General features: G+C 43.5%; 1 protein-coding gene across 3 annotated transcripts in view; it reads right to left on the bottom strand.

Moving 5' to 3' along the window:
* The window catches only part of POLH (DNA polymerase eta), a 45,269-nt gene that overhangs the window by 3,265 nt on the left and 24,828 nt on the right, over positions 1 to 17,176 (bottom strand). For all 3 annotated transcript variants that reach the window (XM_004605821.2, XM_055135702.1, XM_055135703.1), the window contains 5 exons: positions 15,081 to 15,184; positions 13,336 to 13,455; positions 10,664 to 10,787; positions 9,447 to 9,512; positions 2,047 to 2,216 (listed from right to left, as the gene is read on the bottom strand). In XM_004605821.2, the coding sequence (XP_004605878.1) occupies positions 2,047 to 2,216; positions 9,447 to 9,512; positions 10,664 to 10,787; positions 13,336 to 13,455; positions 15,081 to 15,184 (584 nt within the window). The remainder of the gene's footprint in view (positions 1 to 2,046; positions 2,217 to 9,446; positions 9,513 to 10,663; positions 10,788 to 13,335; positions 13,456 to 15,080; positions 15,185 to 17,176) is intronic.

The following is a 17,176-nucleotide window of genomic DNA, read 5'->3' as shown; positions in this document are numbered from 1 at the left end:
TATGGTCTTCTGAGTCCATCAGCAGTGATCCCTGAGCACAGAGCCAAGAGTAAGAGTTGGGCACCACTGGGTATGGCCACAAAACAAAAACAAGATGACAACATCAGAAAAAAAATAAATGCTGTTTTAAAATTATGGACAGTATCTATATTCTGGTTTCATGTTTGGAGACAGTCTTATAAATAGATAACTTGATATTTACCTGCCAATATGTATTATGCCATTGGTGGTAGTATTTGTTAGTCTGCTTATTGACTGAGTGTTATGTGAACATATTAGAAAATTATCACTTGATTCCATAAAATTGTTTAATATTTAAAAATATACCAGAAGAATCAAATAAATTACTCAAATTTAGAACAAAGACTCCAACTGTAGCTCTGTCTATACTCTATAGTTCCTCTAAAAAGTTACTGCTTTTCTAAAAATACAGAAACTACTATTAACTTTTGATAATCTTCAGTCAGAACAGATCTACAAGCAAACAACGTGAAACTGTGGATTTGGAATGCTTTCTTTCAATATAACAAGCTATGTTACATAATCTAAGGGTTCTAATATCTGGATAGTAAATCAACACACTCCAGTCATATCGGTCTGTTGACTGGTGCTACACCAGTGGACTTTATACATATGACTCTTACTACCATTGATTTCTTACCACCTTTATTACCAAATGATATTTTTTGTCTGTTTGGAGGCCATACCCAACAGTGCTTAGGGCTTACTCCTGCTTCTGCACTAAGGAATTACCAAATGATACTTTTTTTTCCCCTTTTATTTCTTAGGCTACACCTAGTAGTATTTGTGAAGCTGCTCCCAGCTCTGTTCTTGGGAACTGCTCCCAATATTCCTGCATGCAAAACATACACTCAGCCTATTAAGCAATCTCTGTCAATCATAGAAAATGCCTTTTTATTTTCATTTATTTGGGTAAGGTTTTTCTTTTTCTTTCCTTTTTTTTTTTTTTGGGATCACACCTGGCAATGCACAGGGGTTATTCCTGGCTCTGCACTCAGGAACTAGTCCTAGCGGTGCTCAGGGGACCATATGGGATGCTGGGAATAAAACCTGGGTCGGCCACGTGCAAGGCAAACGCCCTACCCGCTGTGCTATCGCTCCAGCCCCTATTTGGTAAGATTTGAGCCATACCGGGGATGCTCAGGGCTTACTCCTGGCTCTACAGTCAGGGATCACTTCTGGTGGTGCTTAGTTAGGGAACCCTATGGGGTGGCAGGGATCGAATCCAGGTCAGCCATGTGCAAGCAAGTGCCTTATCCACTTATACTATTCCACCAGCTCCAGAAGATGCTTGCTTTCTTTCTCTCTTTCTCTCTTCTCTCTCTCTCTCTCTCTCTCTCTCTCTCTCTCTCTCTCTCTCTCTCTCTCTCTCTCTCTCTCTTTCTTTCTTTCTTTCTTTCTTTCTTTCTTTCTTTCTTTGAGGGATCACACCCAGCAATGCTCAGGGGCCATTCCTGGCTCTGTGCTCAGGATTACTCCTGGTGGTGTTCAGGGGGCCATATGGGATGTCAGGAATCAAAAGTGTACAAGGCAAACACCCTACCTGTTGTACTATTGCTCCAGTCCCAGACGCTTTTTAGAAAGAACAGTTCTGAAATCTGTTTTTGAAACTTGAGTCCTACACTCCAAGGACAACCAGCCATCCCCCCGATGACAGCAAGCTGATACAGGCAGGGACAGAACTGGCTCACTCCACCTTTCAAAGACCCCAGGAACTAGAACACAAGTGCAGCCAAGCTGCCTTGCTTCTAGGGTTGCTTCTGGTTTCTGTTCATTTGGAGGCCACATCCAACTGCACTCAGGGAACCCTGTGCTGCCAGGGATGAAGCAATCGGGATGCAAAGTGTGGAGCCAGGTCTTTGAGCTAGCCCTGTGGCTTGCTACTGTTTTTTCCATTTGTGCATGATCATTCCCCTCTGTAAGATCTCCTGCTAGCCAGGGTCACAGGAAAAAATCCATCCCTGCCGAACAGAGCCAAAACAGAACACAAGCATCTGCTGAGAAAATAACTAGAAAGAGACTTACCATTCAGTCTGGATTCTTGATGTATTACAGTTTCGGATGAGAGCAAAGGCATCACTGCTCATCTTGGAAGCATCATAGCGGGTGAGGGCACAGCAGCGGCGCAGGCTGCTAAGACGTTTGTCTCCTTGTACACGGATGCTTATAACCAACTGAGTGGCCACCCTGTCATTCTGTGGGCATGACAAGATTGAGACCATAAGCACCTGGAGTCTATATACTGAAATGCACGAGACGAAATTCAAAGAACAAGGTTGACAGGATGGTTTGGAAATACTCAAGTTCAAGTATGTGTGTGTATGTGCAGTGTTCGGGATTGAAACCAGGATGGCACACATGCAAGGCAAGCCAATTTAGCACCGAATTACACCACTTGCCTTTAAGTTTAAATAAAATTAAGTTCAATGTGGTTTAAGGAGCTGGGAGGTAGTTCATGCAGAAGCCCTGGGTTTGATCCTTGGCCACAGCACCACATGATCCTGAGCAGTGCCAAGAGCGACTCTTGAGCACTGAGCCAGAAGTCCAGGATTAGCCCCATTAATATCAGGTATGGCTAAAAGAAAGAAAGAAAAGAAGGGGCCCAGCTGGGAGTTAACTTAAGGTGTTAGAGCTATAATGTACAGGGTCACTGTCACTGTCACTGTCATCCCGTTGTTCATCGATTTGTTCGAGCGGGCACCAGTAACGTCTCTCAATGTGAGACTTATTGTTACTATTTTTGGCACATCCACTACGCCACGGGTAGCTTGCCAGGCTCTGCCATGTGGGCGGGATGTTCTCGGTAGCTTGCCGGGCTCTCCGAGAGGGGCGGAGGAATTGAACACGGGTCGGCTGCGTGAAAGGCGAACGCCCAATTCCTGGTACATTGGCTTCCTGAGCACCCCTAGGTGTAGCAGCATTAAGGAGCCCCTCTTAAAACAAACAAACAGAGAAGTGATTGGAGGGTCAGAGTGACAGTACAATAGGTACATGTACAATAGTACAATAGGTTTGCCTTGCATGTGGCTGACTGAGTACAATCCTCAGCATCCCATATAGTTCCCTAAGTCCCACCAGGAGTGATCCCTAAGCACAAAGCCAGGAATAAGTCCTGAGCAGCGGTGGGCATGGTCCCAAAACAAAACAAAACAAACAAGAAGGTGAAGGAAAAATCCAAAATTTGTGTAATACAATATCTAGAATATATAAAGTACCTAGAATATGTATTTGTTTTATTTTGGGTGGCATACCCAGCAGTGCTCAGAAACAAATCAGGGTCAACCAAAGTAGCAGCATGCAAAACAAGTATCTTATATCCTTTTGGCCTTGTATTTATTAAAAATAAAAAATCAGGGGGCTGGAGTGATAACACAGTGGGTAGAGCATTTGCCTTGCACACGGCTGACCCGGGTACGATTCCCAGCATCCCATATGGTCCCCTGAGCACCACCAGGACTAATTCCTGAGTGCATGAGCCAGGAGTAAATCCTGTGCACTGCCAGGTGTAACCCCAAAAGCAAAAAAATAAAACCAGGGGGCACACTTAATGATGCTCATGGGTTACTCCTGGCCCTGCACTCAGGTGGTTCTGGGAGACCATCTGGGATGCCGGGGATCAAACCTGGGCTGGCCATCTGCAAGGCAAGATCCTTATAGGCTGTACTACTGCTCAGGACCATTTTAATACATTCTTAAACTATATGTTACTAGAGTGTTACAATAGTGTTACACAGTCATGGTCTTGATATACAAAATTACTTTTCCTTCACCTGCCACCCAAGTGCCCGAGACCTGCTACCACTGTCATTATTTGTTGTTTCTTTTGGCTCACACCCAAGGATGCTCAGGGGTTACTCCTGGCTCTGCACTCAGGAATCACTCCTGGCAGTACTCGGGGGACCATATGGAAAGCTGGGGATCTAACCTGGGTTGGTGGTGTGCAAGGCAAGCACCCTCCCAGTTGTATAAGCTCTCTGGTCCTGCTAATTCTGTCCTAATGTCACATCTAGTCCACCTCCTCCCAGCCCTTCCCCACCAAAATTTGCTAATACCTTGTAATCCAAGGTCAAGGATATGTCCTTTTTCAGTAGTATCTAGTCCTTTGTTGTTTCTCTATAAGCCACAGATGAATGATATCATCTGGCATTTGTCCTTCCTCTGACTTACAGGCCCGTGCCCCCCCTCTCCCCCCCCCCCGTTCTATCAACACTGTAGTAAACTGCAAGATTTAATCTTTTTTTCCTTTTATTTCTTTTTGGGCCACACCCAGCAATGCTCAGGTGTTACTCTGAGCACTCAGGATTACTCCTGGAAGTGCTTGGGAAATCACATGGGATGCCAGGGATTGAACCCAGGTCAGCTATGTGCAAGGCAAATGCCATACCCACCGTACTTCACTCCGGTCCCAATTTAATCTTTTTTATAGTTGCATAATATTCCATTTTGTTCATATACCACAACCCAAAACATTTTTTTTTTGGCCACACCCGGTGATTCTCAGGAGTTACTTGTCTGTGCTCAAGAACATGTGCTCAGATTGGCCACATGACAGGCAAGGGCCTTAACCCCTGAACTATCTCTCTGGCCTTCTGTATCACAAATTCTTTATTCACTGATTTGCTCTTGGACACTTGGGTTGTTTCCATATTCTGGTCATTGTAGTCAGGAAAGCAGTAAACACTGGTGTGCATATATCTTTCTGAAAAAGTGCTTTTGTGTTTTGGAAACAGAAATGGAAGAATACTTACAATATTTTGACAAATTATGGGAAAAGGAAAAGTGTTCTAGTGATTTCCACATAGGATTATTATAATACCTTCTATATCCTACTTTTTACTGAAGGGATAATTCATATAAGTAATTGAAAAAAGATCCAAAGTCTCAGATGTCAAGACCGAGTTGTAAATCTACCCTTTAATCTGCCCTAATGCTCTTAATGTTTAACGCTTCCTCTAGCATTTCCTTCTTGCAGCCCCTTTGTAGAAGCTAGTGTAGTGATGGAGCTGGAGAGATAGTACAGGGGGTGGGGCACTTGCTTTGCACATAGCCCACCCTGAATCAATCCCTAACATCATATGGTCCCCTAAGCACTGCCAAGGGTAATTCCAGAGCACAGAGCCAGGAGTAACCCATATAAACAGTCCAGGTGTAACCCAATAAAACAAAACAAAACAAAAAAACAATAGAAGCAGCTAGTATAGTGTGCCACCTCTTGGGCAGGACTTCTTCAGCTGTGTCCAGTCACAACCCCTCTCACCCAAGAACTTTACACATGACCCGAGGTATACAGGTCTATCAAACAGGCATACAAATCAAACATCTACTGATTATATGATCCCAAATGAGGCTGCAAGCCAAAGATTAAAAATGAGGCTCCAAAAGCCAGGGTTTTTCAACTGCAGGGCTGGTTACACTTACAGGAGGCTGAAAACTACTGCTCCAGAGACCAAGATCAGTAAGTCACTTTTCAATGAAGTTTAAGGATCTGAATAGAGTGTGTGTGTGTGTGTGTGTGTGTGTGTGTGTGTGTGTGTGTGTGTGTTTTCCACACCTGGGGTTCTTACAGGTCACCTCTGGTGGTGCTAACAGCATCACAGGCCACTGGGGTGAGTTATATGCAAGGCAAGTTCCTTATACGATCTCTCACCCTAAGCAACTGAATATTGTTGGCTTTTTTTTTTTTTCTTTTTGGGTCACCCCCAGAGATGTTCAGGGGTTACTCCTGGCTCTGCACTCAGAAATCACTCCTGGTGCTTGGGCGGCCATATGGGATGCTGGGAATCAAACCCTATCCGCTGTGCTATCACTCCAGCCCACAACTGAATATTGATGTAAAGCAAGTTAAAAAACAAAACAAAAACAAAAAAACGGGCTACAGAGTTAAGCAGGTGAGGCACTTGCTTTGCATGCAGCTGAGCTGGGCTTGATCACTGGCATCCCATATGGTCCCCTGAGCACTGCCAGGAATGATTCCTAAGTGTGGAACCAGGAGTAAGCTATGAACACTGCCACGTGTGGCCCAAAGACAAACAAACAAACAAAAAACATTAATAACAAATAATTTCTTTTTTTTTTTGCTTTTTGGGTCACACCCGGCGATGCACAGGGACTACTCCTGGCTCTGCACCCAGGAATCATTCCTGGTGGTGCTCAGGGGACCACATGGGATGCTGGGAATCGAACCCGGTCGACCGAGTGCAAGGCAAACACCCTACCCGCTGTGCTATCGCTCCAGCCCCAAATAATTTCTTTTTAAAGGATCAAAAGGAAGAGACCATATAAAGGTGAAAAGTACATAAATATGCCCTCAAAAATATGAATGTGAAAGTACCTCTTTAAGGCACTTTGGGAAAACCCCCATTTGGGGGGGGGCAGAGAGATAGTATAGGTGGTAAGGCATTTTGTTTGCATGCAGCAATGGCAGCCATAACCCTGGTTTAAATTCTCGGAAAGACACACTTCCCCTGAGTATTGCCAGTGGTCACTCCTGAGCCCAATGGTCACTCCTGAGCCCAGTGGTCACTCCTGAGCACAGAACAGGAATAGCTCTGAACACCACAGGGTATGGCCTAAAAAGCATCCCACCACCGCCATAAACATGTATGTTATGAATAAATTCACACAAATGTGTATATTTTGAAAAAACACAAATTAGCGATTAAAAACAAATCTTTGACTAAAATCATTCTGCTATAATTGAATGACTACTACACATTAGGAGCTAACTATGAGAGGAAAACGTCTAAAAGAAAAAAGTCTTAAAAAAAAAAGGATCTTTGCTTGTAGTAGCAAATAAATAACAAGGAGGCATGTAACAACAAATAAATGACTACAGAGTGCTATGTAAGACACAGTACAGAGGGCCTGATGTCAGTGGAGCTGGAATCATGGTGTCATAGCAGGGGAAAAAGCAGACTTGACTACATCGCCAGGAGTAATTCCTGAGTGCAAAGCCAGGAGTAACCCCTGAGCATCGCTGGGTGTGACCCAAAAAGCAAAAAAAAAAAAAAAAAAAAGCAGACTTGAATAAAGTAAAAGTATGAGGAATATGAATAAAAACTTCTGAAGTCACAGGAAGAGTGAGTATGGTAGTGCTAAGATGAGAGCTTACTTTGTATGTTAGATAAAAAGAAAAGTGGCTAGGGACCGGAACAATAATACAGCCTTGCACGCAGCCAACTCGGGTTTGATCCCTGGCACCCCATATAGTCCCCTAAATCTGCCAGGAGTGATTCCTGAGCAGAGAGAGTCAGGAGTAAGCTCTGAGTACCACTGAGTGTGGCCCAAAAACAAAAATAAAAAAGAGGAAGGTAACAAAGGATGAGATTAAATTGGAATGTATGGGTTGGTTAGGAGATGAGGGCAAGGAAGTATACAGAGGCCTGGAGAGATAACTCAACAGTTGCATGGTCTTTGCATGTGGAAGGCCTGGCTCTGATCTCTGGTATCAAATGGGCCTGGACCACTGAGCTAGTCTCAGAGTGCACCACTGGTTGTGCACTCCCCCCCACCACCACTGGAAATTGCCAAGGCAAAAAAGAAATATACATCATCTATGTCCAGTTTTTGGAAGGGGTTGCAGAGAATATTAAAGGGGATAACACATCTCCTTGCTTGGTAAGACCCTGGTCCAACTCTAGCAGGGACTATGGGCACACGAGCACTGCCAAGTATGAGCACATTTTTGGCATAAAGGTTTTGAAGTTTAACTCTGTATTAGGGACTAAGGATACAAAGTACATAGTTTACATATTTGAGAGTCTCGTTCATCCCTGACAACATAAAATTCATATTACGTTGTATGACTACAAGGGCCTTGGGGCTTGTAGAAACGAGAACAGAGTGACCCCTAGTGGCCAAAGTGACATAACAACTAAGATTCTGTCAAACAAGGGGCAAAGAGGGAAAAATCTCCAAGATTTACATGCAGGCATGAGCATACATGATGAGGCCCTGAGTTTGATCTCCAACACAACACAGCTGCTGCTGTTCAAAAGAGGTAGCTCTGGTTGCCTGAGTAACATTGGGGATGATCTCTCTTCACAAAAAAAAATTATGAGCAGACAAAGTAAAAGTGGAATCACTGGACACTAATAATAGAACTAAGCTTACCTGAGAAAGGGGCATGAGAGTGACTCAGTAAGGGGTGTAATTATTTTAGGGTATGTAAAAATATGTATCTACAAAACTATTTGCTTAAAAGAGAGGACCCTATGATGTCAAATCTTTGACTTAATATTGTCTTGTTTGTTTTGGGGGCTTTGGGGTCCATACCTGGCGCTGCTCAGGTGACAATGATAGTACGCGGGGCAAGGGATCAAACCAGAGTTGGCTGCATCCAAGACCAAGCGCCTTACCCACTCTAGTCTCTCTCTGGAGCCCTGACTTAATATTCTTTATAGAACTCAATAATTTATAATCTGATCCTTCAATGTCCCGCTGAATGACTATATTCAGAGTTGCAGGAATTGGATAAGAAATACACTAAAGAAAAGAGGGAGGATGAGGAGACAGCTCTGAGGGCTACTGCTTATGATCTGCATGTGCAGAAGGCCCAGGTTTAAACCCGGGCATCACGTGGTACCCCGAGCACCACTGCAAGCACGAGGCTGGAAATAAACCCTGAACAACATGGTGTAGTGTCCACCACCCCAACCCCCCAGATAACAACAATAAGAAAGTAGAGATGCTAAGAGATAGTTGACATCCAGCAAGGTCACCAGCACTACATGACCCCCAGCACTGCCAGGCCATGCATGGCTAGAAGTGACCCCTATTTAAAAAACAAACAAATTCTGGTGAAGGGACGGGTTCCCAAACTTTGTATGAGGGAAGTATAAGCACAAAAGTGTATAAATCTGTAACTGTACCCTCACGGTGATTTTCTAATTAAAAATAAATAAATTTAAAAATTAAAAAAAAAATAAAATTAAAAAAAAAAAAACTGATGGTTGGGAACAGAGAGAGAGTATACAGTGGATAGGGAGCTTGCCTTGCACACAGCTGACCTGGGTTTGACCCTCAGCACTCCATGTAGTCCTCCAAGAGTGCCAGGAGTGATTCCCGAGCACAGCGCCAGGAATAAACCCTGAGCATAGGCAGGTATGGCCCAAAACAAACAAAAACCCCAACTGGGGCTAGAGAGATAGTTCAAGAGGCCAAGAGGCTGAGTGCATGTTTCCTATGATGGAGGTCAGGTTAGATTCCTGGCACTGCACTGTTCTCTGAGCACACCCAGGAGGGATCCCCAAACACCACCTTACCTCCTGGTCTACCTGTCTGCCCATTCTCCCCTGAATATATTTATTCTTAGAACTTCAAGGCTGATGTCTTTCATGTAGTGTCTTATTTCTCCTACGTGAGACAAACAGCAACTGGTATTAAGTCCCAAAGCTCACCCCAGTAATAAAGAAAGAAAATCTTACATCATTTCGATCCTTGGTGAGTCTCTCTTCTAGTTCCTGGGCTAATTGCAAAAGCCACCATTGTATCTTAAAAAAAAAAAAAAAGAACATAGTGAAACTTGAAACTTTAATCTTTCATTTAAAGACTCAAGTTTTAGAAAACAGTATTAGAATTAGTCTTAGAAATGTTCAGTTTTCCCCCAAACAGAAGTACTCGCCAAAAGCACCTTGCATAATTATTACTGTCCATGGAAATCTTCAGTAATCTGACCTACTGACCTAGCTCAACACATTCATTTTCTCTTCCTGCTGGCATGCCCCCAGGTGCATTCCAGGAATATTCAAACTCCCAGAAAAGACACAAACAGAGGCACAATATCCTAAGCATTTTATGTTTCTTGTTATCAAAAACTGAGACTACTACTTGAAATTTAGTCAGTTCTATTTTATCTATTTTTAAATGAAATAGAAAAGGGAAAAAAATTACAAGTTAAATAAGTCTACTTTCCACCCACAGAAAGCACTTCTATTCCCTTTATATGTTACAACATGTAAGTGCTTATCTAACTTAACAGTTATCAAAAGCTACCAATGAGCCCTTTTTTTTTTTTTTTTTTGCTTTTTGGGTCACACCTGGCGATGCACAGATGTTACTCCTGGCTCTGCACTCAGGAATTACCCCTGGCAGTGCTCGGGGACCATATGGGATGCTGGGATTCGAACCCGGGTTGGCCGCGTGCAAGGCAAACGCCCTACCCGCTGTGCTATCGCTCCAGCCCCCCCAGTGAGCCCTTTTAAAATACATTGCTGAACAGCTGGAGCGATAGCACAGTGGGTAGGGCGTTTGCCTTGCACGCAGCCTATCCGGGTTCTATTCCCAGCATCCCACATGGTCCCCTGAGCACCACCAGGGGTAATTCCTGAGTGCAGAGCCAGGACTGACACCCGTGCATCACCAGGTGTGACCCAAAACGGAAAATAATAATAATAATAATAATAATTTAAAATAAAATACATTGCTGGACTGGAGCAATAGTACAGCAGGTAGGGTGCTTGCCTTGCATGCAGCCAACCCAGATTTGATCTCCAGCATCCCATATGGTTCCCTGAGTCCACTAGAAAGTAATTCCTGAGTGCAGAGGCAGGAGTAACAAGTGAGCATTGCCAGGTGCAGCCCAGCCCCCAAACCCAAAATAAATAAAAATAAAATGCACTGCTCTGTTAAGAATGCTACTCACCTGCTCCTGGGTAGCAAGAGCCGTTTTTCCTGGAAAGTTCTTGCTGCAACCAATGGTTTTGGGTAGTTTCCTGGATTTAACTGGATCATGTTCAATCCCACGACACATGGCATATAGCCATGATCTAATAAAATCAGCAAGGTGAAGACAAATAATTATTCTTGTTAAAAATAAAAGACCTGGATTACCCTTTTAACTCTTTCATTAAAAAATGGAAAACTGGGGGGCTGGAGTGATAGCATAGCAGGTAGGGCATTTGCCTTGCACGCGGCCGACCCGGGTTCAAATCCCAGCATCCCATATGGTCCCCTGAGCACCGCCAGGAGTAACTCCTGAGTGCAGAGCCAGGAGTAACCCCTGTGCATCGCCGGGTGTGACCCAAAAACCAAAAAAAAAAAAAAAAAAAAAAAAAAACTGGGATGAATAGCACAGAGGGTAGGGGCGTTTGCTCAGCACGTAGCTGACCTGGGTTTGATCCCAGGCATCCCATACGGTCCCATACGGTCCCTCCAAACATGGCCAGGAGTGATTCCTGAGTGCAGAGCCATGTCTAATCCCTGAGCATCACTGGATATGGTACAAAACAAAACCAAGAAAAGAAAACCTTGTCCCAAATTAAGTATGCCTCATCTCTGGGAGAATCCCTGTCCTTCCTGATAAATTCCAGTTCACTGATTTAATGTTTTAAAATTTAAAGGACGGGGCTGGAGAGATAGCACAGCAGGTAGGGTGTTTGCCTTGCACTCGGCCAACCAGGGTTCGATTCCCAGCATTCCATATGGTCCCCTGAGCACTGCCAGGAGTGATTCCTGAGTGCAAAGCCAGGAGTAGCCCCTGAGCATCGCCAGGTGTGACCCAAAAAGCAAAAAAACAAACAAACAAAATAAAATAAATAAAATAAAATTTAAAGGAGTCTAGATCGAGAGCACAGCGGGTAGGGCATTTGCCTTGTACGCAGCCAACCCAGGTTCGATTCCCAGCATCCCATATGGTCCCCTGAGCACCGCCAGGAGTAATTCCTGAGTGCAGAGCCAGGAGTAACCCCTGAACATTGTCGGGTATGACCCAAAAAAAGAAAAGAAAAAAAGCTCATAGTTTTTGAGAAAGGGAATAGCAAGTAACTGACAATATCCCTATGGGTTTTGACTTAGACTTAGATCTAAACACAAGGATTTTTTTTTAATTTTATTTAATCACCATGAGATAGTTACAAGCTTTCATGTTTGAGTTATAATCACACAATGATCAAACACCCATCCCTCCACCAGTGCACATTCCCCACCAACAATCTCCCCAGTGTACCCCCCTTTCCCACCCTCCCCCTGCCTCCAAGGCAGACAATATTCCCCATACTCACTCTCTATTTTTGGGCATTATGGCTTGCAACACAGACACTGAGAGGTCATCACGTTTGGTCCATTATTTACTTTCGCACACATCTCCCATACTGGCTGATTCCTCCAGCCATCATTTTCTTAGTGACCCCTTCTCTATTCCATCTGTTTCCTCCCCTCCGCTCATGAAGCAGGCTTCCAGCTATGGGGCAATCCTCCTAGCCCTTGTACCTATCTACTGTCCTTGGGTGTTAGCCTCATGCTATACTCCACAAATGAGTGCAGTCCTTCTATGTCTGTCCCTCTCTGACTCATTTCACTTAGCATGATACTCTCCATGTCTATCCATTTATAAACAAATTTCATGACTTTATCCCTCCTAACAGCTGCGTAGAATTCCATCGTGTAGATGTACCAAAATTTCTTTAACCAGTCATCTGTTCTACGGTATTTTTGTTGTTTCCAGATTTTGGCTATTGTGAACAGCGCTGCAATGAACATATAGGTACAGATGTCATTTCTACTGTGCTTTTTTGTTATCCTCGGGATATATTCCCAGAAGTGGTATTGTGAGGTCATATGGAAGCTCAATTTCTAGTTTTTGAAGGACTGTTCAAATTGTTTTCCAGAAAGGCTGGACCAGTCAGCATTCCCACCCACAGTGAAAGAGCGTCCCTTTTTCCCCACATCCAAGCCAGCACTGGTTACTATTGTTATTTTTAATGTAAACACAAGGATTTTAAGGGACTATCGATCACTATTTTAGTTCACTTAAATGATGTATATAGCCAAGCTTAAAAGTAAATTATCAATTTTATCAATCTACATAGGTCTATGAAAACACTTGTTTAGCATATAGACCATAATGATCTAATATAAAACAATTGAATTCCTCAAAGAACAAAGGTTAACCTAAAGATAGATCCAGATTCTACTCGATCAGTATTTCTCAAACAAAGTAGGCTGGGGATGGGATAAAGGGTCAAGAAATTGTGGGGGTTTCAGTTCTGGGTACAAGTGTGGACAGTGCTTTCTGTTTGTTCATTTAAAGAACATAAATTTGGGGGCTGGGGAGTGCTCTCAACAGACTGGATAACATGTTTTGCTTGCAGGAGGCCCAAGTTTGAGACACAGTACTACATATGGTCCCTATCCCCCAAGTACTGCCAGGAATAACTCTCAAGCTCAGAACCAAAAATAGATCTCCCCACTACCACATCTCCCCCCCGAAAAAAGAAAAAAAAAAGATAGATTCCTAGGGCAGATGCAGATATTTTTTCCTGAAAAGAGGAAAGTAACCCAAGTAAGTTGGGACACCTTCATTTTTGAATCACTTACCCATTCTTTTCCCCAAAATGACTCTGGAGCTGGGATTCAGTGAACTGAGTTAGTTCACCCATGTATTTTACTCCTAGAACTTCAACGACAGAAGCCCCAAGCTTTCCTCCAAGACTACGGCTGAGAAAAAAAGAATCAATTTAAGGGTCATCATAAATATCAATAAATATATATTGAGCAAACATAAGATAATCTTCTTGTGTCCCAACCTTCTCCAGAAGATTAAGGAGAAGAGCTTTTACTAGTCCTTCAGGTTGTTAATTTTATCGAGTAAGAGTTTGGGTAGTCAGATAGTCTAGGCATTAAGACCTGGGAAAGTTACCAACAGCACAGACAAATGAGAAAATTGATTACTCAACTATAGATTGTTTTTCTGTTTCCAGTTTTCTTTCTTTTTGAGGACTAGGGACCACACCAAGGGCCCCATATATTCAAAGCACTCTACCACTGCACTGCATTCACATCCTCTTACAGAAAATTTTCACCCTTCCAGACCTTGCAACCTCATTTAGGGATGAAAAATCCAATTCCACTATGTTTTGCATGTGGAGGACCTTGGTTCAATTCTCAAATACACATGAGACACATACTCCCCAAACAAATCTCTTCCATATCTAAAATCTTTTCTATTTAAAAATATAATTAAAATTCTTTCAGCCTGGCCTTTGATGCTTCATATAATTTGGATTTAATCTTTCCAGGCTCTTTTCTACATTATCCTCATGATGCTGCTTAACTAGTTTGTCCTAGCATATTAAAAATACCTGTGCTTCTCTCCTTTGTGTTAAAAACATTCTCTAAGTTAGTTTTGCTCTCCTATTCTCATATCTGACTGTCTAAATTGTGCCAATACAAAATCCTCTGAGCAATTCTTCTCAAATTACTCTTTTTTTTTTTTTGCTTTTTGGGTCACACCCGGCGATGTACAGGGGTTACTCCTGGCTCTGCACTCAGGAATTAACCCCTGGCGGTGCTCAGGGGACCATATGGGATGCTGGGAATCGAACCCGGGTCGGCCGCGTGCAAGGCAAACGCCCTACCCGCTGTGCTATCTCTCTAGCCCCTCAAATTACTCTTCTCTATGAACTTTTGCTAACTACCATTGCAATTCATCTAGCAAGTACTCATGTAGAATCCTGTGATAGCATTTTCATTACTGTTCTGAACTACACTACATCTCTTCCCCTAACAGTATTATATATCTGTTAATATGACTGCACTTATGTCTCGTTTAGAAGCAATTCAGTAGCCCAAAAGCCTGTGAAGAAAGGTAATATGACTTGAGACAGGGCCAGAGAGATGGTATAGAGAGAAGGGCAATTACCTTGCACACAGCTGACCTGGGTTTGATCCCCAGCATCCCGTATGTCCCCTGACCACTGCCAGGAGTAATTCCTGAGTGTACAGTCAGAAATAACCCCTGAGCATCACTGGATGTGGCCTAAACCTCACCCCTCCCCCCCAAAATAGTAAAACTTGAATAAAAAGCCTAGAGAGAAAATATTATTAAAAAATCAGTTCTTCCTCTTCTTTTATAAAACAGGATTGAGCATCTTCCACTGAATCTAGAACTGAAGACTTACTAGGGGAAAAACTAGTATGAGTGGATTTTCAAAGTTATCTTCCTCTACCTCCCTGGTACCTTTTTCCTGCTGTCACACCTTCATAAGGAACAGAAGAAACTACAACTTGCAAGTACCTGCACATGTATATGAGTGAAAGTAAGGTGCTCCCTGAACACTTACATTTTGCTAATAGGCACTTGATTGAAGAGCTGCGGGACTGCTCCCTGTGAGACCAGTGTCTGACGATTAGGCTTGTTTAGTCCACAGGCCAGTTTCGCCAAAACCTACAGCGTGGAAAGTGAAAAATCTCATTACTGTCTCCACCCATAAAGACAGCATGCGCGCTCGTGCGCGTGTGTGCGTGCGCACACACACACACACACACACACACACACACACACAAACACAGAGTTTGAGGGCTATGTAACTCATGGTTTCCACATTAAAAATAAAAACAAAACCAGAAACTTGAGAACTAAATCTTGGTACCCCACAACAGACTCATTGGAAAACATAAATCACTATCATTACCCCAATTTTCTTTCCATATAATTCCATTCTTGGTTTTCCCTTAGTCATTTTTTCCTCCCTATCTATTCCTTAGGGTCTTTCCACTTTGAGAGAAAAAAAGTATAGAAGCTACAAAAGAATGTCAATTTGAAAATGGTGACCAGCTCCATTTATTTACATTTCTTGATAAACGATAAAAGATCTGGGAATTCCAGGGCCGGAGCGATAGCACAGTGGGTAGGGCGTTTACCTTGCACTCGGCCGACCCCGGGTTCAATCCCCAGCAACCCATATGGTCCCCCAAGCACCGCCAGGAGTAATTCCTGAGTGAAGAGCCAGGAGTAACCCCTGAGCATCGCTGGGTGTGACCCAAAAAGCAAAAAAAAAAAAAATCTGGGAATTCCTCCCAGATCTAATCATTCTTAAGTTCTTAACCACAAGTTACTATCATTCAGTATCTTTGATAAAGTTAGGCTCAAAATTACCCTCCGGTAGTAAACATTTCCTGATACCATAAATAAGATCTCCAAATGCAAATAATTAAATCCTTGAGCAGTTTTTGTTTTTGTTAAAATACTTAAGTGGTCAGAAGTCAGAATGGTAGGACTGGAGGGATAGCACAGCAGGGAGGGCATTTGCCTTGCACGTGGCCAACCTGGGTTCAATTCCTCTGTCCCTCTCAGAGAGCCTGGCAAACTACCGAGAGTATCCTGCCCACATGGCAAAGCTTGGCAAGCTACCCATGGCGTATTCGATATGCCAAAAAACCTCACAATGGAGATGTTACTGGTGCCCGCTCAAGCAAATTGATGAACAGGACACAGTGCTACTTAAGTGGTATCTCCTGGTGAGAGATTCTTTTTTTTGCTTTTTGGATCACACCCGGCATTGCACAGGGGTTACTCCTGGCTCATGGACTCAGGAATTACTCCTGGTGGTGCTCAGGGGACCATATGGGATGCTGGGAATCGAACCCGGGTCGGCTATGTGCAAGGCAAGCGCCCTACCCACTGTGCTAATGCTCCAGTCCTGGTGAGAGATTCTTGGGTCTGGAGAGATAGCATAGTGGACAGGGCGCTCACCATCTATATGGCCAACCAGGGTTTGATCTTCAGCATCCCATATGGTCCACCCTGCACTGGCAGGGGTAATTCCTGAGCATCACCAGGTATGACTCCCAAACAAAACAAAACAAAATTCATTGGAGAGATTCCCTAGTAACTTCTACTAGGCAGCAATTAGTTTGGTTTAAGTTACTACAAGTAAGTAACCGGTAACAAGCTGGGTCTCATTCCCCTGACCCCGAAAAAGCCTCCAATGCGGCATCACTGGGAAGGAGAGAGAGGCCTCTAAAATCTCAGAGCTAGGACGAATGGAGACCGCTTGAGAAATCTGACAATCAACGGGATGATGATGATGATGATGATGATGATAAGTTACTATGAAAGGGGCAGAGAGATGGCTCAGAGGACTGGAACATATACTTTACATGCAGGCAGCCTGGGTTGGTCCCCTGAGCACTACTGGAAGTAATCCCTGAGTAAGAGGCAGCAGCAGTCCCCAAACCAAAAATAACAGTAATAGGACAGGAGAGTTGGTTCAACAAGCTGAGTGCATTGCATACTTTGCACATAGGTGGTCTGGGTTCAATCCCTGGCACCACAAATACTGTACACCACCAGGGGGAATCCCCAAACAGGGAGTTGGGAGTAGCCCCTGAGCACAAGCCAGGTGTGACACCAAAACAAATACATAATAATAAAATC

Source organism: Sorex araneus, chromosome 4 (genome assembly GCF_027595985.1).
Source record: "Sorex araneus isolate mSorAra2 chromosome 4, mSorAra2.pri, whole genome shotgun sequence".
In the NCBI taxonomy this organism is placed as follows: Eukaryota; Metazoa; Chordata; class Mammalia; order Eulipotyphla; family Soricidae; genus Sorex; species Sorex araneus.
This window is presented reverse-complemented; position numbering and strand designations above follow the sequence as displayed.